This window comes from Lipophrys pholis (genome assembly GCF_963383615.2).
Source record: "Lipophrys pholis genome assembly, chromosome: 22".
NCBI classification, from domain to species: domain Eukaryota; kingdom Metazoa; phylum Chordata; class Actinopteri; order Blenniiformes; family Blenniidae; genus Lipophrys; species Lipophrys pholis.
In genome coordinates, this window is record NC_137644.1 from 10197869 (window position 1) to 10217872 (window position 20004).

General features: G+C 44.4%; 3 protein-coding genes across 3 annotated transcripts; all 3 read right to left on the reverse strand.

Moving 5' to 3' along the window:
- Positions 1–264: 264 nt before the first annotated feature.
- Positions 265–8986, reverse strand: dusp16 (dual specificity phosphatase 16). Its single transcript, XM_080492543.1, has 7 exons — positions 8791–8986; positions 5156–5591; positions 3688–3826; positions 3082–3245; positions 2788–2947; positions 2588–2711; positions 265–2337 (listed from the first exon to the last, which is right to left on the reverse strand). The coding sequence occupies exons 2-7, from the start codon at positions 5390–5392 to the stop codon at positions 1254–1256; spliced, it is 1908 nt and encodes a 635-aa protein (XP_080348669.1). The 5' UTR covers positions 5393–5591; positions 8791–8986; the 3' UTR covers positions 265–1253.
- Positions 8987–9820: 834 nt separating this feature from the next.
- Positions 9821–12918, reverse strand: crebl2 (cAMP responsive element binding protein-like 2). The gene is made up of 3 exons (XM_080491855.1): positions 12658–12918; positions 11345–11542; positions 9821–11120 (listed from the first exon to the last, which is right to left on the reverse strand). The coding sequence occupies exons 1-3, from the start codon at positions 12670–12672 to the stop codon at positions 10962–10964; spliced, it is 372 nt and encodes a 123-aa protein (XP_080347981.1). The 5' UTR covers positions 12673–12918; the 3' UTR covers positions 9821–10961.
- A 3029-nt stretch (positions 12919–15947) lies between these two features.
- On the reverse strand, positions 15948–17213 carry gpr19 (G protein-coupled receptor 19; the record flags this gene model as incomplete). The annotated part of the gene is made up of 1 exon (XM_080491729.1): positions 15948–17213. The coding sequence occupies one exon, from the start codon at positions 17211–17213 to the stop codon at positions 15948–15950; it is 1266 nt and encodes a 421-aa protein (XP_080347855.1).
- Between the last annotated feature and the right edge of the window lie 2791 nt (positions 17214–20004).

Sequence of the window (20004 nt, forward strand, 5' to 3'; positions counted from 1 at the left end):
AGCTTTTTTTCTGCTTGTTAAAATTTTATAAAAATATCTCAGCTGTGCAGATCTTGTGGAAACGCCTGACGACACAGCGACAAGGTGGGTGTTTGTTATCCTTGGAACACGAACGCTGGGTGATTTTCACCCCGGCAATTATTGACATTTGATTGTGTGAAAACCCTTCAACTTACCTTTAATCTCCTTCAGCGAGAGACTTCATTTCCACATATCTCCACTATTCCGCTGACATTCTCAGTTGCAAGTAGCGAGGACCCGCTCAACGCTGCTTGTAGCTTTAATTTTATTTGAACTGGAACTCAGACATTGGCTCTGAGCCGGAGTGCAAAGATTACCTGTCAAACAGTCTGTGATCACCTGACCTCAGGTGAGCCTCCTCTGATTGGTCGCCTCAGAGTCTGGCCAGCTGCAGTACACATCGGCGATGCCGCGTTCGATACCAAAACTTTTTCTTAATCAGTTTGCAAATTACATTTTTTTAAATCTGTGAAACCAAAAAAAAAAAAAAAAAAAAAAAGAAAGAAAGAAAAGAAAAAATATGAATCCACAGCTTTGATTGATGTCAGGTGTGTTGTGAGGCGCCCTCTGGTGGGCTCACTGAGCACTGCAGCTGATCAAATTTCAAACATGAAGTTACAAAAAAATCTTAGCATGGAGAGAAAAATCCTGATTTTTGTTCTTTAGCTGAGATCATAATGAGTTTAGAACATCGGCATAAGCATCAGCAACTTCTTTAAATAAAACAAAACAAAAAAAACTTAAAACCTACAGCAAAGACGATGTTGAAGAAGATTCAAACGTGCAAAGGAACAACTGTACGTCACCATCTGGTGTCAAGTCAGAGTGGAGAGGTTACCATGGAAACGCAAAGTAAGAGCGAAGGGATTGCCATGGATATGCAGAGAGGTCACCATAGAGACGCAAACTCTCTATGGTGACTTTGCAGAGAGGTCGTGGAGCCACAGCCGTCCCGTGGATACAAAGTCAGAGCAGAGGTTGCCGTGGAGACGCAAAGTCAGCGGAAAGTTCCCCGTGGACACAGTCAAAGCAGAGGTCACCGTGGAGACACAAAGTCAGAGCGGAGAGGTTGATGTGGAGACATAGTTGCAGCTTTCAGATTTTATGTTTTATGAAGTTTTGTTTCCTTGATCCGAGCGTTACATTAAACGTCATCTTTGATGCTAACAGACTGACGTCACCGTGTGTGCTGCCTGTTTTGCTGGAGGAATCGAACCGCGTGCCGCTGTGGTTCAGGACACCTCGATGACCTCCATGCTGCCGGAGAAGCTGGACTGACTGCCCACCTTCACCATCTCCTCCCCCGCCCGCCCGTCGCCGAATTCCATCTGACAGCTGCGTCTCTTCAGCTGCTTCTCGAAGCTGCTCTCCTCATGCCAGCTCCTCCTGGAGTCGCCGCGGTCGCCCGGCCGCTGCCGGCTTCGCCGCCGCACCGCTTCCAGGCCCTGACTGCAGCCAAACGCTGCGAAGCCGCCGCCGCTCAGAATGGCAGAGGTGGAGTAGAAGCGAGCGGAGTCGGAGGACAGGTACCAGCCGCCGCTCAGGGAGGAGGAGGAGACGGTGACGGGGCCCAGCAGGATGTCTGAGTGCCAGCCCTTCAGGGCGCCGCCGCACGGTCCCGGCTTGGCAAGGTGCTGCTGGCTGCGTGAGAGGCCAAACAGGAAGCTGGTGGCGCTCTCCTCCATGCTGCCGCTCCGGTGCAGCGGGTGTGAACAGTTTGGAGCGGGGGGTGGAGGCTTCGTGAAGCCGCTGGAGGCCGGTGGCAGTGCTCGCTGAGCTGAGTCCGCCTCCTCCTTATCGGGACTCTGCTCCGGCGTCGACTGCTCCGATACTTCCTGCACTGGCGAGAACTGACACGCTTTGCTCTCTTTAAACGTAGACGCTTTGTAGAAGTCCGTGGCGTCTGTGGCACCCCCGTGAGGCACAAAGACGCGGTGGGTAGCGCTCCCGCCCGGCTCGCCGTATGACTTAATGTCCAGAGAAAAGGAGCGCTTCAGACGCGTGTTGTCCTCACCGCCGTCGGCGAGCGAGAGGCCGCTCAGAGCCTGAGCCAGCAGACGCTCCTCGGGGGCGTCGGCCAACACGCAGGGCAGCGTCAGCGGTTCTAGCAGAGCCGGGCCGGCGCCACCGGGGGCCTCTGGGTGGGCCGCGGCGTCCTCCAGCCCCGTGGCGTGATCAGCACCGGGCCCCGCGTGGTGGAGGGACCGGAGCCTGGTCTCCGTACCGTGAGGACTCTTTATCTTCTTCTCAAAGTCCAGCAGCTGACCCAGGAAGTTGAAGTTGGGGGAGATGGTGGGACGCTTCTCCTTCACAAACCTGACGAACAAACCACGGAAATTTACACCAGAGTAAGTTACCAGTCAGTTACAGTTACTTCTTCAGACTCAAGGAGCAACTGTAGTGACAGCAGATAAAAAGTAAATAGTAATTTAATCTGTTATTAATGGTCTCATGTCTGTATTACTGTAGTGTTAGCATTAGCACTGTTCAGTAACTAGTTACAACAGAAAATGTAATCCTGCCAATATTTACTTGCTGGATTAACTGACAGGAATGGAGCCGGTACCTGTAGGCCTCGTCCAGCGACATGTCCATCCTCTTCATGATGTAGGCGATGGCGATGGTGGCCGAGCGCGAGATTCCAGCCAAACAGTGAACCAGGACACGAGCGTTTGACGCTTTGGCTTTTTCTGGAAGACGGAGGAGGTCAGAGAAGAAGAGGAAGAGGAGGAGGAGGGAGAGGAGGAGGAGGAGGCGACATCTCACCAATGAAGTCCAGCGATCGGTCCAACCAGGGAAGGATCTTCTCACAGAAGGAGTCGTTGACAGGAACTCTCAGGAAGTGAGAGTCTGGGATGAAGTCTGGTTTAGGACACGTGTTGCTGGCGTTCAGCACAAAGACGATGTCGTTCTGCTGCATCACTTCCTGTCTCACACACACACACACAGAAAAATGATTCAAAAAGAAGAACTAAAACAGCTAAAGCCACTGAATATTGGCGTTGTTCCTGCCGATATTTGAAAATCACTAAATCACCATGCTCAATCGTGTTTCCTCACCTGGTTGAGGACGTCCCTCTGGCAGCCCAGGTACAGGTGGGGCAGGATGCGGGTGGGCCCGACGTTGGTGACAGGGAGGCACGGCTGGGACATGCATGAGGGCACCAGGGTGGATTTCCCCTCGCAGAGACCCGGGAAGAGGTGGGAGAACTGGGAGAAGCCGCCTGAAAGTACAGCAGCGCCTCCGTCACTGACCAGCAGGGGGCAGACAGGAGCTCACAGGCAATCAATGTGACTCTTATCAGCTCTGCCCTCATGTGTTTACACTAAGCCTCCATCGCCTGTTGCTAGGCAACAAGGCAGATTTCTGGCTGACTCTGGTGTGTTTTATTTAGGAGAGAAACAGAGCTCAGGGTGACGGACATCTTTATACTGCTACAGTAAAAATTATTAAATTCTCTCTTTCAACCTTCAACACACACACACACACACACACACACACACACACACACACACACACACACACACACACACACACACACACACACACACACACACACACACACACACACACACACACACACACACACACACACACACACACACACACACACACACACACACACACACACACACACACACACACACACACACACACACACACACCTGACAGCAGGTGGACGGAGGGGAAGCTTCTTTCCAGTTTGAGCAGCAGAACGCTGAGGAAGGACTCGGAGCTGAGAGCCGCTGGGTCTGAGGAGCTCTGATCGTACACCACCACCTCCTGATCACCCTGCAGCTGCAGCTGCAACACAAACACACACGCAGTGAACATGAGCGAGACATGAAAAAAAATAAACATTCCCAGACATTTTTCCATGTTCGCAAAGTTTGACTGAAAATTCAGCAAAGCAGAATATTCAGAAATGAATCCACTCAGCTGAAAGTGTAAAATTGACATGTTTGTCGTTCATTCTGAAGGTGTAACATGTAATGATGTCTGGTAGATATTCATCACACAGTCCGTACAAAAACCTGATTGAAAGAATTTTTTTTTTTAAATATATTTCTGTGAAAAGAAACACAGATCATCAGGAGTCAGACATGTTTGTAGTTCCTTATCTGCATTAAAAAGCAGAAATCATGTCGTGACTTTGTGGAAACTCCTGAAATAATGTCAGAACTTGTTTTATTTGCCATCTCATAGTGAATAATGGTTGGGTCGTGACTAAGCCATCGTCTATCTTTGTCATCCTCCAGCTGTGTGTTCCTCTCCAGTGTAAAGAGTCCGTTCAGCCTTGTGTTGGACAAAATGTGTGTCTGATGTCTTTTGCTTTTATATACATATATACAGTTTTAAACTCTCTCCTAATAATTTGCATTCGGTTCCGAGCTTTATAAAAGTTTTCCTCCTATTCACATAATATGTTTTCACTCAGACTACAATCAGTTTTGTAAATATTTAAGCTCAGAACTCAAAATGACACTTACGATGTTGCTGAACTGCTGGAAAAACTAAAACCATGTCTATCTTCGACGTGTGATATTCCCTCTCTGATTTATAACATTACATCAATGTTTCAGTCAGTTTTTTTGTATTTTTGGATCAACTCCCGCCGGGATCACCATAACACCTCCAGCCAGGAGCTGATCACAAAAAACTCTTTCAACCAGTGAGAGGCACTTTAAAAACTCACAACCTCATCAGACTCCATCCAGATGCTACGACTTTCTCCAGCTATCAAGGCGAGCTATGAGTCTGAGAGCTTTGAAGATAAATTTTATTGTTTCTTTTCCAGGAAATTGGTTTGTTTGCTTTGTTTCATTATCTACAGGTTGTCAGGGGGACTGAAGTGTTCAGATCAAGCAGACTGTTCCTTAAACCTTGAATACACAAGAAGCCCTCACCATGACACTACAGCATGCTGCAAACAGGAGACTGGGACAGATTTCTTGTCCAAGACAAGAAACTAGATATTTCAGGACGTCTCCAGGACGGGCCCAGACTATAATGTATTGATCCTGTCTGTTTGTGGGGGTCCAGGGCTACTCGGGGGAAGATTTACAGCTCCATGACCAATAGGAGCAACACACAAAGCGACTAGACGGACAAGGGAGAAATCCCACAGCTCACCTTGTTCTTGGCGGAGTGCTGCAGCAGCTCGTGGATCTGCACCTTGTCCTGCTGCAGCCTCCTCTTCATCAGTTTGGAGCAGTTCACGTTGACGGCCTCCAGGATGTGCGACGTGTTGTAGTCCACGAAGGGCCGGCTGTCGATCAGCACCACGCGGTCCAGTCCGCCCTCCAGCAGGGCCACCAGGGCCTCGGCCCCGAGGGGACGCACCGCGCCGGAGGCCCCACGCCGTGACATGACTCCCCTCGCCCTCACCCCCCCGCCCCCCTCCTGCTGCAGCACAGGACGCTCACAGGAAGAAGAGCTGCATGGTGTCAGCCCGGAGTGACGTCATGACTGTGTGTGTGCGAGGCGGGCAAGTTCAGGGGGCGGGTTTAGGGTCTCACACACTTCTGGTGACATCACTGCACATCCTCATCTTCATCCCGACCTCGAGCTGCAACACAGAGAAGCATGACGATTGAAGAGACCGGAGAGGACGGAAAATTCAGACTGACAAGTCAAAAAAACAGAACAAAACACTTGAATTGAATTAAATTGAATTGGGGACATTGAACAAAAACCTCAAGAGAAAACAATCAGTGGAAAAATATCATTTTGAAAAGTACAACTCAAAATACAAAATTAAGGAACATTTTAAACATTCTTTAAAATGTGAATAAAAACTAAACTGAAACTTAAAAAAGTAAAAAAAAGAATTTAACAAAAATGAAATACATATTCATATAATTTTAAGCATCAGATCAGGAAAAAGTCCAAAAACTGGAAAAAAGTTACATTTAATTAGATGTGTGCACTGTTCTGGCCCACCTGGGCCACCGTAGTTTGAGGACTGTTTTTGGTTCCTGGTACCAAGACGTTCATAATGGGACTTTCTGAAGCTGAGTCCCAGTTCCTGACAGCGCCCCCTGCTGGCTGCTCTCTGCCATGGCAAAACGAATCAGAGCCACTCTGACCAAAGGTGAATCAATGGACCAATCAGAGGACTTTATCCCCGCGGTGACGTCACAGGCAGGTCCAGTGAGAACACCTGGAGGAGGCGAGGCGCCTCAAACAGCTCAAATTTTACTGCCTGGTTATTAGTGAAGAAAATATCAAGAGGCTACAGCGTTACACTGAGCTACCCAGAATCCTCCAGTGTTTGTCTGCACCAGGATGTTTTGACCAATGAGAGATGAGCTTCAGTCCGTTTATAGAAGAAAACATTCAAATTCTAGTCAAAAACTGATCAGTTCTACAATAATTAGAAAACCAAAGTTTACCCCAAAAGCTGGGTTTTTAAGATTTTCAGATGTGATTTAACTCCTTATATGTCTTCATATGTATCGAATCAGATGAGAGGAGTTGGTTTAAAGTGAGCCGATGAATAAAATGTCATTAAAAAGGAAGTTTGGTTTGTAGTGAAGCTGAAGGTGTTGAAAATGCGAGTTTAACCTTTTATTTTAAGGAAGTTTGGTTTTATTTGAGGGGAAATGAAAGTTGGATCTTTACAGCTGATAAACACAGAGTGAGCGTTTGTTCTCACAGGTTTGCTTACTGTGAAATGTGTTTTTATAGGAACGTTTTCAGCTTTTCCCCTCAAGTAACGTCACAGTGACACACACTCCTCCACGATGAGAGTCCTCTTTACTCCAAAACAACCTCATTACGGATCATTTCTTTAGATTTTTTAAAAACTCTTATTAAGATCAACAAGGTTGAAAGATGAACTCGCTTAAAAATGCTGATGAAAATCTGCTTTTAAGCCAATTTCAACTTAAAAACATACATTTTGTCGTTTTCTTATTACTGGACAATAAACAATTAGTCACTCATTTTAGACAGATGACTAAAACAAATGTTCTTTACAGGAGATTCATTCAAGACTTTGGAACACAACTTATTTTAAGGATGTTTCATGTAATTTTATACCCGTTTGTATTCAAAGAGGACATTTGAACTTCGGTTCATTATAAGATGGAACATTTTCTCTCTTAGCGCATAAAAACTAAAACTAGAAGCTTTGATACATTCGACTGAAAAGATTTATACGATTATTTTGAGGGATTTTCATGTTATTACCACCCAATAGGTGTGACTTCATTATTGACTGAAAGGTGGGTTAACATTAAATAAACATCAATGGAATTTACAACTTAAGTCTTTAAGAGGAGGTACTTAACCTGTTTATAAAGAAGTTAAAAGTTCATTTACAGTGTGAAACTAACGTTGCCGTCAATTAATAAGAGAATAAATAGGAACTCTTTAAAGAAGTTTGGGATTTCTTCAACACATTTTATTTTAATCAAAGTGAAAAACATTGCTGACTTTTGTTTGAGAACAATCTCAGGAGAAAGAAAATAACTTCAATAATAATATATATATATCGGCAGCTGAAACTGTGACATTACAGAAAATAAATGATATCTTATTAATCCACTTGGGGAAATTCCTATTTCTAGGATGCAGAGCTGCCACAATAAGGCGCTACAGGGAGCTGTCAAGGTCAAAGATCATGCTCAGGGACCCACAGTGGGACCTGTCGCTGTGGGAATCAAACCACAACCCTGAGAATGGCGTCATTTGAGTGAAAGAACAAGTTAGAGCCGCTTCAAACAGGAATAAAACATTGTTTACTTGCAGATTAAAGCTGCAATTTTACTGTCTGTTAATATATATAGGAACAGTTGGGTGGAAGGTAATCGAAATATAAGTTATTACCTCTTTATATCAGAGCAATCCCTTTTTTATTGCGTGACGTAACCCAAAACTATGCTGTAATGATGTTTAAAACTTTTTCACATCATTTGTATTCAGATCAGAGCTGAAATTTGGAATAAAAACATAAGTTATTAGCAGATCTATCTCAGCAGAGTTGATCTTTTTTTTTTTTTTTTTTTTACACAGGGATATAAATTCAACTGTAACTTTCAGCAATTAAAACTCCTGAATTTACCTGGACTTTTTTTGGAAGGAAGTTAATGGAAACAGGTTAAGCAGTTTAATCTGTTTTTATGAGTTAAACTTCATCCGTGACCTTTCTGAGGTCAAAGTTAATGAAAAACCTGTTTATATAGAGCTAAAACATTTTTTTTTTTAACATACGGGTTAAAGCTGGAACAAGAAGTGACATTACTGGATGTCAATACAAATTTGTTTCAGTCCGTTTTGGTGAAAATAATTATTTCTTGGCAGTTTAATTGATTAGTTAAACTTATTTCAAGGAAATTTGACACTTTTCAGTAAATGTTGATGGAAACGGTAGTTATAACTCCAATAAAGAGTTTAAAACAGTTACAAACTGTCTTTACCCGAGTTTAACCCGTGTTTACCCGGTTAGGGTTTTTTTTATTTTTTTGTTTTTTTGCGGGTTTTCGGGCGACATGTTCACGCGGACGTTAGCCGTTTCCATCGTTAGCTCCGCTGACATTTTGTCGCCGTGTTGCCATGTTTCCAAGGGGCTGACCTGCGGCTCGAGTCTCGGAACCACTGTCCGCGTTTCCCGCCGCGTTCCGAGCCTCGGCCTCGGTGCGGACCGGGACTTTACACGGACCGCCACCGGGCCAGGCGCAACTTTAGGCCCCATTAACGGAACTTTTCCCAGCCGCCGCCGCCGCCACTGCCGCTCCGCGACCGGACATTTCGGGGGAACTCACCGTCTGAAAACTCGACCTCAGAGTCCGGCCAGCGGCTCCGGAGCCCCAGCTGGCTCCCCGGTGGCTTCCCGGGAAGGTTCCCCGGGTCAGGACGGCTGTTAGAGCGGGGACAGAGCGGAGTGAAGGCGGCGGAGGGAGTCGGTGCTCTGGTCCTGCTGCTGCCGCGAGAGATGAGGTCACCGCCATATAAATAATCGCATGTCGTCATCGGAGCGCGAGACACGGCCGTGCTGCCCGGACTCTTAAAGGGGCAGCACGCAAAAATGAAAGTGAGCCGAGAGAAAACACACTGTGACAAAATACTGTAAATATAATGTACATAACATATATTATTCTTCATGAAACTTCCAGAAAACTCTATGTAAATAAACATTTCGCTTTCATTTTTATTTTATGTGTGTATCAGTTTTTCCAAAACCGCTGGGATAAAACAGCCAGAGTTAACAAAATTGATAAAATAGCTAAAATTCCTCAAAAAAATAAATACAAAAACTAAACAGGAAAAACAGCTAAAATCACACAAAAAAGCTTAGCTTCGTTACTATAGCTAAAAGTGCTAATATAGCTAAAACTGTTCTAACCATTAGGAAATGTGACTACGAATAGCTAAAATAGCCCAGATGCATAAAATGACTAAAGCCGCAAAAATCCATTAAAAAAATTAGACAAATTGCAAATAAAATTAAAGCTGCAAGCAGGGTTGAATGGGTCCTCGCACTACCACGCATGTTGCAATGTGTCGCATGTTGAGGTTTTGTGAATGTCTCCCCACTTCCTGTCACAGGAGGTGGTATTATGTCTAATCATTGTAAACATCTAATGGCTGATATAAGATGTGGACTCTCATGCAACGTGTAAAGTTTCAGCCAGAACGGAGCATGTATGCTTCACTCCCTGTTTAAATTAAATGTGCTTTTCCTAATTTCAGAACGTTTAGGAAGTTTTGGTCAAAATGCTTGCAGACTTCAGCTATATACCATCAAAACAACAATACAGCAAAATTGACCACAAAATACTGAAACACACAATAAAATAACAAAAATATATATAAATGTAAGTTTACAACCAAGTCAATACAGTTTACAAACACATACTGCTTACTGTGAGTACAAAGCTCATGCTGCTCTAAAAACAGACTTGAAGTTGTTTACAGTAAATACACCATCCAGAAATATGTACTGCAAATTAACGCCACAGAAATGTTCGACAATGCAAACTGCACAACGTTAAAAACAAACCAGGTAAATAAATTAGATAATTTGAGAATGAAAAACTTTTGACTGGGTTTATATATGAGAGACCAAGTGAGACTTTAAAAGGAGAAACGGGTCAGAATGTCAACAAATGTACTTTTATTTCGACACAATTTTTAAAATAAAGTTCATCAACAGATAATCGCACAGAAAACACTAATCGTTCCTTTAGTTTCTCTCACACACACACACACACACACACACACACACACACACACACACACACACACACACACACACACACACACACACACACACACACACACACACACACACACACACACACACACACACACACACACACACACACACACACACACACCTCTCTGATCATGTGACCTGTGACTGACAGCTTGCTAATGGCCCAATCAGCAGCTGCTTATTTTCACCACAGTTTTCAGAGTTCACTTTCCTTCTGTTCAAGTCAGAATATTAGAATCTGTGTAAATCCACCAACTTAAAGAGAAAAAAAAAACATTCATCCACAGTTGACCAGTAAAAACTGTCAGGAAACTGGGGAAAATTCTCATCTAACTGGAAAAGTGGTTGTTCAACAGGTAAAGTTTCATGAACTTAGAAAGCTGTTTAACTAGTAGATTTAAACTTGGAAAGTTTCTGTTCCACTTTGGACCTCTCCAGGTGTGACCACGCTGTCGTCTATACTCAGCTGGGATTGGCTCCAGCGCCCAGTGACCCTGCACAGGATATATAAGCAGCATAGAAGATGGATGTAAGCTTCTGTTACACTGGAGACAAGTTGTTAAGCGTGGGAAAAACACCATAAAACTGTTGTTCCAGAGGAGATAGTTCTAATCTGCTCCGCGCTGTTAATGAGAACATGAATGCTGAGTGGCAGGGTGAGTGCAACCTCAGACTGGGTGAAATGTAGGTAGAGTCTCACGAGGCGGACGAGCGGCTCTAAGTGTGAGCGCTGCTGCTGTTGTTGGCATTTTTGTGATTTTTGGCAGCTTTGGTGCTGCTGCCGCTCTGAGGCGTCTTCTGCTCGTCTCCAGTCAGCAGAGCTTTGATCTCAGACGGGATCTTCCCCTGATCCATGGCCGAGCACCACTGTTTGTACTGCAGGACACAGGCAACAGATACACACTGTGAGGTTACATCTGATGGTGGAAGATGCTCTACAATCTAGATTTGATCAACTGGAATGTTACCAATTGGTTTTCAACATAAACAAAGATGTAATTCTGATTCTTCAGACTGTTTATGCTCACTAATACGAACATCATTGTTTATATCTATCTAAGGAGGTTCATGAACCTCGTCCTCATCCTCTTCTTCCTCACCATCTCCAGCTCCTCCCGCAGGGCGCAGATGGCCCTCTCCTTGCTGGACACCAGCTCCTCCAGGTACTGGTACCTCAGCTTCTTCCTGGCTCGACACTCTCGGGCGCTCTGACGGCTTCGCTCCAGTTTGGCCTTCAGGTCGATCTTGGCAGGTTTGCGGCCGCGTTTTCCCGGTTTCTTCACTTTTCCCGCCACCATCTGTCAGACAGCAGAGCCACCGGTTTAACAGATTCATACAAAGTCATATAATCAGTTCGGTCGGAATCAGATGATGTGTTTTGTTTCTGGTTCAGTTCTTCAATATAAACTATTATAGACATAAAAGTATCAGGAATAAATTTAGATTCTCCTCATTATATTTTACTCATCTGCAAAAGTTAAAACATTAAATCAGAGGCGTTAAACACATTTTAGTTTAAGAGCCACATACAGGCCAACTTCACCTTGAGTGGGCTGAGCCAGTAAAATATTGCCATAGTAACCTTTAGATTTAAACTTGTTCTTTGTGGTGGCACAGAGCACACATGATGAAAATCTCTTTATTTTTGTTAAAAAAACAAAAACAGACAACTGCCACCAAAAATGACTACAATCTCAACATGAAGCCAAGTTAACAATACCTTTTAGTGCAAAACACAGTGAAATGTAAAAAAAACAGCAGCTTGTTTTTACAAACTGACCCTGAGAGCGTGGCTTTGGGACTAATGCCAGTTTGCTCGCAATGATCTCAGGGTCTCAGTGTTCTATATTTTCTGTTTTTTTAAAATGTTTACCATTTGCTTGACCCTGGTCGGAGCCTCTTGCAGGCCGGTTTTGACGCACGGGCCTTGTGTTTGACACTTCTGCTTTAGATGTACAAATTAACTGATCAGATTAAATATTCATAAATGTCACAATACAAATAGCTGGAACATCTCAAATCCCCTTCACTACCGAACTAAGATGTTAGAAAGCAAACTACTTCAGATTGTGTGTTTTTCTTAATATTTCACACATTACTGCACTCTGTCATTCTTCAGAGTATCCCTGCTCTGTCTGGGACTCAAAACAAACTAATCGAAGCAGTTTTTGAAGTTAGATTTGAATTATTTATCCAACAAAAACAGGTCATATGTGTCAGCTAACGTTAGCCACGCTTAGCCGAGGGCAGCTAGGTAAACCAAACCAGCAAATTAACAAAACAAAAACCACTTGTCTCTCACATCAGATGATTGTAGATGTTCTCTACCACTTTGAACCCCTGAATTGGTTAGTTAACGAGCTATGTCGAAGCTGTTCCGAGTTAGCAGCTGTTCGCATCGTTAGCTTCTTACCTTGTTTTCATCCATGTTACTCCACGTTAGCAGTTAGCTCCTGTTAGCTCTGCTCCGCTAACAGCTCAGATACGAATGTTGTGAAACACGCAAGTAATGAGCAGCAGGAGGTAACTCCTCTGAAAACCAGCCGCTAACCAGGAGGTAGGTCCTCAGGTAATCAGCAGGCAACCAGCAGATAACCAGCTGTGGGTTCAAGCGATCTGTTTACAACGTCGATGTTACGTACTGACGTCAGAGCCATGTAATCTTTTCAAATACAACTTTATTGACAGCGGTGAGGCTAACAGTTTAACTAACCAGATGTAAATTAATGTCACCAAGCTGATTAACATGTTGTTGGCTTAAAGCTGCACAGTTATACACATAACTGTGTAACAGTGTTATAACAACAGAATTATAAGTCTTGAGGACATTAAACACAACTTCCAAATAATCTTTAAAAAGATTTCTAATTAGGACTCACTAATTAAATATTTTGATGTGAAATACAACATTTTATTGTACAAATCCATCCTGGATCCTAACTGCACGTATTCTGTTTGTAAAAATAATCCAGACAAGGTGAAAATGTACTAAGCATTAATAGAGTTCCGAATATTCAAATTATTGTTATGACTTCCTCCTCAGTAGAAATGAATGTACTGGAAAGAGAATCCTCATCCAAGATGGCCACCATATGGCAGAGAGGACCACGAATATTATATATCTATATATATCTATAGATATATATATATTGTCTGGTGAACTGTGGGAAACACTTCTCCCTGAGCCTGTGTTCAGTCTGTTCCTGTGAAATACTCTGAGCTGTGCTGACATGTAGGAATCGTGTCATCGGTGGGTGTTGGTTGTTTTTCAAAGGTCTTTTCTCCCTCTGCTGAGGGACATGAACGTTTCAGTTTGGCTGTGACTCTGAAATGTTCATGTCCCTCTGCTGAGGGACATGAACATTTCAGAGTCCCTCAGCAGAGGGACATGAACATTTCAGAGTCACAGCCAAACTGAAACGAAATACGAAAAGAAACTCAGTTTGAACTCTCAGAGGAAAAAAAGGAGACTATCTGTGTGTGTGTGTGTGTGTGTGTGTGTGTGTGTGTGTGTGTGTGTGTGTGTGTGTGTGTGTGTGTGTGTGTGTGTGTGTGTGTGTGTGTGTGTGTGTGTGTGTGTGTGTGTGTGTGTGTGCCGCTGAGTCATTTGTTTGTGTAATTTCACTGAGTTTATTTGGACCAATTAAAGTCTTTGTGGGTACAAACAGGAAACACCAGATTCACAGCAGCTGGAGTTCAAACTGAATCAGAGACAGAAAAAGTGTAAATCACAGAAAGGTGACAGTTTACAGATAAAGGTCAAAGACGAGTCACAAGTTTTTTTAAAGACTTTTTTTTTTTTTGGTCACTAAGCTAGAAAAATAAATAAATAAATAAGAGCAAGACGACAAATCAGTTGGAGGGTCAGAGTACCACAACTTATTCATTCCCCATCAGGAACAATGTTCATCTTCTAGAGCCAGAGGAATGAATGTCTGTCACCCTCTAGTGGTGGTAGTGATGATGACAGAAGCAACGTGGCAGGGCTCTGAAGCGGGAGAAACCGTGTTTCGGAGGGGCAGATGTGATTTTTACCCAGAGAATCATGGAAATGTAAAATGAGAGGTCTTCAAAAATATCTGCACCAAAATATTGAGATGAAACGGATTACTTTTGAAATAAAGAAATAAAAAAACCACAAATGAATAAAATCCAAGCACGAACAAACAATTCAAAAGTATTTAAAAAAAAAAACTTTTCTAAAATTCTAAAAGTAAAAATCGCTTTCAAAAACATTCAAAATAAAGAAAAAATTATCAAATCAAATCAATTTAGATTCAAGTAACTTAAACTTCAAATGATTTGGAAAAATATCATTAAAAACATTGAAAACAATTATAGTAAAACTTCAAACTCATAATTATGAAAAACCAGGAATTCAAATATCTAAAATAAAAATTCTTTAAAAGTATTTTAAAATGAAAGTGAATTAAAAAAGATTTTTTAAAATTTCGAAAACTACACATGACTGAGTTTTGAGTTACTTTTGTAATCATTAAGTGACACAATGGAATATAATAAATAAGTCCAAACAATATGAAAATAAAAATTTTTTAAAAAATAAATAAATATTCCGAGTGAAGGTAAAAAATTCAATTTAAAAAAGAAATACATCACAATGAAATGGAAAATAAGCAAAATAATGGGAAATAATGACAGTGAAAGAAGAAAATAAAATTCTTGTAAGAGCTTGAAGCCCGCAATGCATTTTGACCTAAAACTTTGTTGGGAAAATGGGACCTCAGTTTAGTCTGATGGGAAAACTACTCACGCCACACATTATTCTCAACAGCAACATGATAATGCTAATGTTCAAAACAAGTTTCTACCAGTCAGAGCAAGAAAATTGATGTGGCCTTTAAATCTTCTGTCATCCAGAACTACCTGGTTGAAGAACTCAAAACAATAGAACAAACTAAACAAAACGTTTTCATCACATTAGCTTTTACTATCATAACATCTAAGTTCACCCTGATAAGCAAAAGTAGCCAGGTAGTTTTCATTATTAAAAGTTATGATTTGGTTATAAATGTGATTACGTCGTTTCCTGACCGTGATGCTGGCCGCGGTCTCCTGGATAAAGGTTTGTGGTTTTCTCCATCCAATCACACTCAAATTGCCCCTGAACATGAACTCTGCGGTGTTTTTTATTCCGTTATTTCATTTTGCTGAACGATCTGGTTCAAACAGCTGCGACCACCAGAGGGCGTCACGTCAGTGACAAACGTTCATGTCAACTGAGGTTCTCAAGCAAAGAGTAATCGCCGCCTGTATGTCTACTGATGGACGCACCTTCTGACCGAAGGAGTTCTCAGCCAATGCCGACAAAGCTCCAATCACAGGTGACACTTTAAAAAATAAGTTGAAGCTTTGATTGACAGCTAGCATGAACTCGCTGCTATTAGAGCATCTTTACGACATGATGTTGACATATTGGCCCTTTTTCTAACGACAGCTTCCACCACGAACGTGACTGCAGCAAACCAGTAACAACACTTTTTTAAGCGTGTGATCAAAACAAACACACACAAAAATCCAATGAGCTCATGAAAAAAATTTGCAAAAGATGGAAGGAAAATCTCCTCTGATCCAGATCTTACGTATGAAAACTCCAGTATGGCTGCCGGGAGGAAAAAAAGCCCTTTATTCAAACCTTTGTTCAGCACGAGTTTGTCTGCGTTTTGGCATCAGAAAGTTCACCGTTCACACGAAGGTGTTTGGAGGGTTGGTGTTCGTGGGCCACGCCACCTTCTTTTCTTTTGCGTCTCGATCGAACGGATCACAAACGGCGTCCTTTGAGACGGTCTTGGCCTGCACCGGGATGTCCACCACCCCCACGTAGTTTTTTTTGGCCATGCGGGAGCTGGCGGTGATGGTGTACGCGTTACTGCGGTAACACTTCATGGACGACATGCAGAAGGTCTCCCGCATGCCGCGCCGGAAGTTGGCGTTGTAGACAGAGTACAGGGTGGGTTTGGAGGCGGTGGAGCTGAAGGAGATCCAGGCGATAGCCGAGAAGAAGAACAAGCCCTGCCGGTCGGCTCCGCCCGACTCGTTCGGGTGCCACAGCTGGGCGACATAGAACGGTGTCCAGGTGAGGAAAAACACTGAGTTGAGCATGAGGAACATCTTGATTGTCTTGACTTTAGTCCGAGGGACAATGTTCATCGTCCGGCGCACTGTGTGGCCGTCGGCGCTGATCCTCCAGATGTACCGAATGACGCGCTGATAGAACGACACGATCAACGCCACCGGGACCACGAACCCAACCAGGAGGTGAAGGGCGGCGTAGGCGATGCTGCCCCAGCTGTCTGGGAGGAAGAAGTCACAGTGACTGTCTGTGGACCCGTAGAAGATAAGGCAAGGCGACGCGAAGGCTGCGTCGAACAGCCACGAGGCCAGGATCATCTTCTTGGCCTTCTCCCGCGACACCTTGAAGCTCAGCGGGTAGACGATCGTGTAGAAGCGATCCACGGAGATGGACAGCAGGACGTAGACCTGCACGCCGGGGCACAGGTGCTGCAAGTAGCGCACGGCCTTGCAAGCAGCGGCGCTTAGCGGCCATCGTCCAGAGGCGACCTGCATGAGAATAAACGGCGCGCAGCCGAGGCTCATGAGCAGGTCTGCGCAGGCCATCGAGACCACAAAGTAGTTGGTGGTCGACTGAGTCCGCCGACTCCGGTGGATGACCAGGCAGACCAGGGCATTTCCCAAGATGGAGACCAGCCAGAGGACCGCAAACACCAGGCCAAGGGCGGCGACTTCCCCGGGAGTCAACTGCTGGGCGGCGGCGGAGCCATTGGTCCAGCTGGAGGAGCCCTGGAGGCTGCAGAGCGTGGTGGTGGGTACGGTTGCCAGGACAGTCGCGCTCTCCCTCTTGGAGTAGTTAAATGACATCTGATAGGTGAACGGCGGAGAAACGACGGAGGGATTGACACCGGCTGCGTTTGTCGAGCGAGCGTAGACCATCACTGCGGCGCCGCGGCGGAGAGGAGCTGGAAGCAAACACAGGAGAACAAGGAGCCGTCAGAGAACTTCACCTCCACCAGAAACACCGGGACTCAGGGGATGTGAGACTTCTGAACGTTTGGTGGTTCCGAGTGGTCAGTCGGACGCACGGTCATGGTGACTGGTTGGTACACGAAACAGGTCAATATGTCACCAGTTACTTGTGACTTTGATCAGCTGGATTGGAGACATTTCTACTCTGTATCGAGTGCTTCTTGTTAACGAAACACGTTGACAGGTTGGTCTTGGTTAGTTGGTAGACAGATTTGGTTCTTGTGACAGCAAACTGGTTCCAGGTGAGTTACAGTGGCTCGCAGAAGTATTAAGAAGGTAAACTCTTACCTCTGCTCTGGTCAAAGAAAACCAGAATGGAACTAAACGCTATGTCACCCTGAACACACCACCCCCACTGTGAAACATGGTGGTGGCAGCATCATGCTGTGGGGCTGCTTTTCTTCAGGAGGAGACAGGGAGGCTGCTCAGAGCTGATGGAAGATGGATGGAGCCACAAATTCAGCAATCTTGGAAGAAAAACTTGTTAGAGTCTGCAAAACACCTTCCAGAGGTTCACCTTCCAGCAGGACAACGACCCGAAACATCCAGCCAGAGCTACAATGGAACGGTTTAGATCAAAGAATAATCATGTGTTAGAATGGACAAATCAAAGTCCAGACTATAATCCAACTGAATATCTCTGACATGATTTAAAAACTGCTGTTCACAGCTGCTCTACATCCAGTCTGACTGAGCTTGAGTCATTTTACAAAGAAGAATTGTCAAAAATGTAGATGAGCGAAGCCGGTCCAAACCCCATAAGACTTGGAGCCGTGATTGTGAAAAGTCCAACCTCCAGTGTGTGAATTCATCAATTCATTACCGTGGAAACATCAAACACAGCAGAGTCGTCAGGTGACTCTGGCTCGCAGCTCACCTTCATCAGGCGCCTTCTGGGCCGCAGCTCATTTCATTAAAGCGTCACTCGGGGCCCTCGGGCCCTCAGAGGAGGCCCTTTAACAGCGTGGAGGAGCTCAGGGAGGAACTCCCTCCTCCCTGCCGAGTTCACTCAGCTGGATGTCCTTCTTAGCAACAGCCTCCTCTTCCTCACCATCCTCATCATCATCCTGAGAACACTCGCTGCATGTGACCACCTCCAAACATGGAGACCTGAGCAGGTGAGAGAGGGACCGGGCGGCTGAGCAGGGTAGAGTTAAAAGCTGCCCGTGGAAAATTACTGGTGCAGCTGAGAGGTGACCATCAGGTGTCTTCATCAAACCTTCATCAAATACTCACAATCAACAACAAATCTCGCTCCTCCAGTCATCAGGAAAACCTGATCATTAAAACATGAAATGATCAAAAACACCTGATGAGCGGCTCCATCCTTTCTCTCCTGAAAAATATATAAATAAATAAAATAACCAAGCAGCGGGACGAAGGAGCAGCTCGAGTCCGACCAGCGCGCACCGAAACGCGGCCACCGGAACAAGCCGCGGCCGCTCGGATCTCCAGCGGGGGCCGCCGCGCACTGAGCGTCCGTCCCGAAGCGCAGCCTGCCCGGGCTACCGGGGACCGCGCGAGGCCGTTCAGAGGAGCGACTCACCGGGGCTCAGCAGGGCGGAGAGCAGCGCCTCATCCTCGGTGGAGGTTCAGACAGTCAGAGCCGGCGGAGGAGAGCAGGAGCCCGAAGGAGGAGGAGGAGGAGGAGCAGCGGCAGACATCATGGAGGAGGAAGAGGATGAAGAGGAGGATGGATGTTTGCTTCTTCTCAGCAGGGGCGCGCTGAGAGGATTCTGGGGCTCCGGGCAGCTCAAAGAGGGGCTCCTTCAACCAGAGACATGGGGATACTAACTGTTTTAAATCAAAGAACAATAAAATCCTTCTTATTCTTTTTGTTTTTTTCAACAAAGCTCTTGAATATTTAGAATTTTGATATTACACCTTTTATCAATCATCAATTATAACCTTCGGGTCATAACATTTATTTAATCATTGAAAACCATTGCTTAGATTTTTGATTCTTATATGTTGTTTAGTTAACCAGGTTAGACAGACGTTGGTCAGTAAAACAAGATTTGGGGATGTTGGGAGATTTGTGTTGAATTCAAGTTTTTCTCCTGATTGTAAGAAATTCTTTCTGAACTATTTTGATGTCACAGTTTTGCTTTATATCTTAAAATGCATATATATTTTATGTGAAATGTTTTTATCACAAAGTTTAGGTTTTTACGTCCAATAACAAAGTGATGAATTACTTTGTTTCAGAGTTCATAAACACAGACTTTAATTGAGACGTTTTAACTTTTAGAAGCTTTTTAATATATTTTTGATGAACTTTCAACTTTTCCTTTTCTAACTCAAAATGTTTTTTTTTTTTGTTTGTTTGGTTTTATCACTGGAGGTTCGATGCCTGAATGCGACTTTATCCTCTGTAGGACAAATTCCACATCCTCCTCTTCATCATCATCATCGCCTCACTTGGTTTAAATTTAGTTTCAGTTCCTCTGTAGACGGTCAATGGTTTTGCTTTTATTTGTCATCATTTGTTTTGGAGCTTCTTTTGTTACATTTTTCTGTTGTTTCAGTGTTGATCCTTCTCCTCCTCTCCTCCACCTCTGCTCCTCTCCTCTCCTCCTCCTCTGTTCCTTCGTTGGCCTTCAACATGTCGGCTCTATAAAAGGAAGCGACGCCGTGCGCCTGCGTCTGATTGGTCCGATGCTGGCAGGGTTTGCTGTCGCAGCACGTCACCATGGCA

Excerpts from the sequence above, each read along its gene's own strand:
- dusp16 (XM_080492543.1), bottom strand. The coding sequence starts at position 5,392 with ATGTCACGGCGTGGGGCCTCCGGCGCGGTGCGTCCCCTCGGGGCCGAG. Across the intron at positions 3,246-3,687 it reads CTCCGTCCACCTGCTGTCAG|GCGGCTTCTCCCAGTTCTCC; the intron begins GTGTGTGTGTGT and ends CTGTACTTTCAG. Across the intron at positions 2,948-3,081 it reads AGAGGGACGTCCTCAACCAG|GAAGTGATGCAGCAGAACGA; the intron begins GTGAGGAAACAC and ends TGTGTGAGACAG.
- crebl2 (XM_080491855.1), bottom strand. Across the intron at positions 11,121-11,344 it reads TGCGGGAGGAGCTGGAGATG|TACAAACAGTGGTGCTCGGC; the intron begins GTGAGGAAGAAG and ends TGTGTCCTGCAG.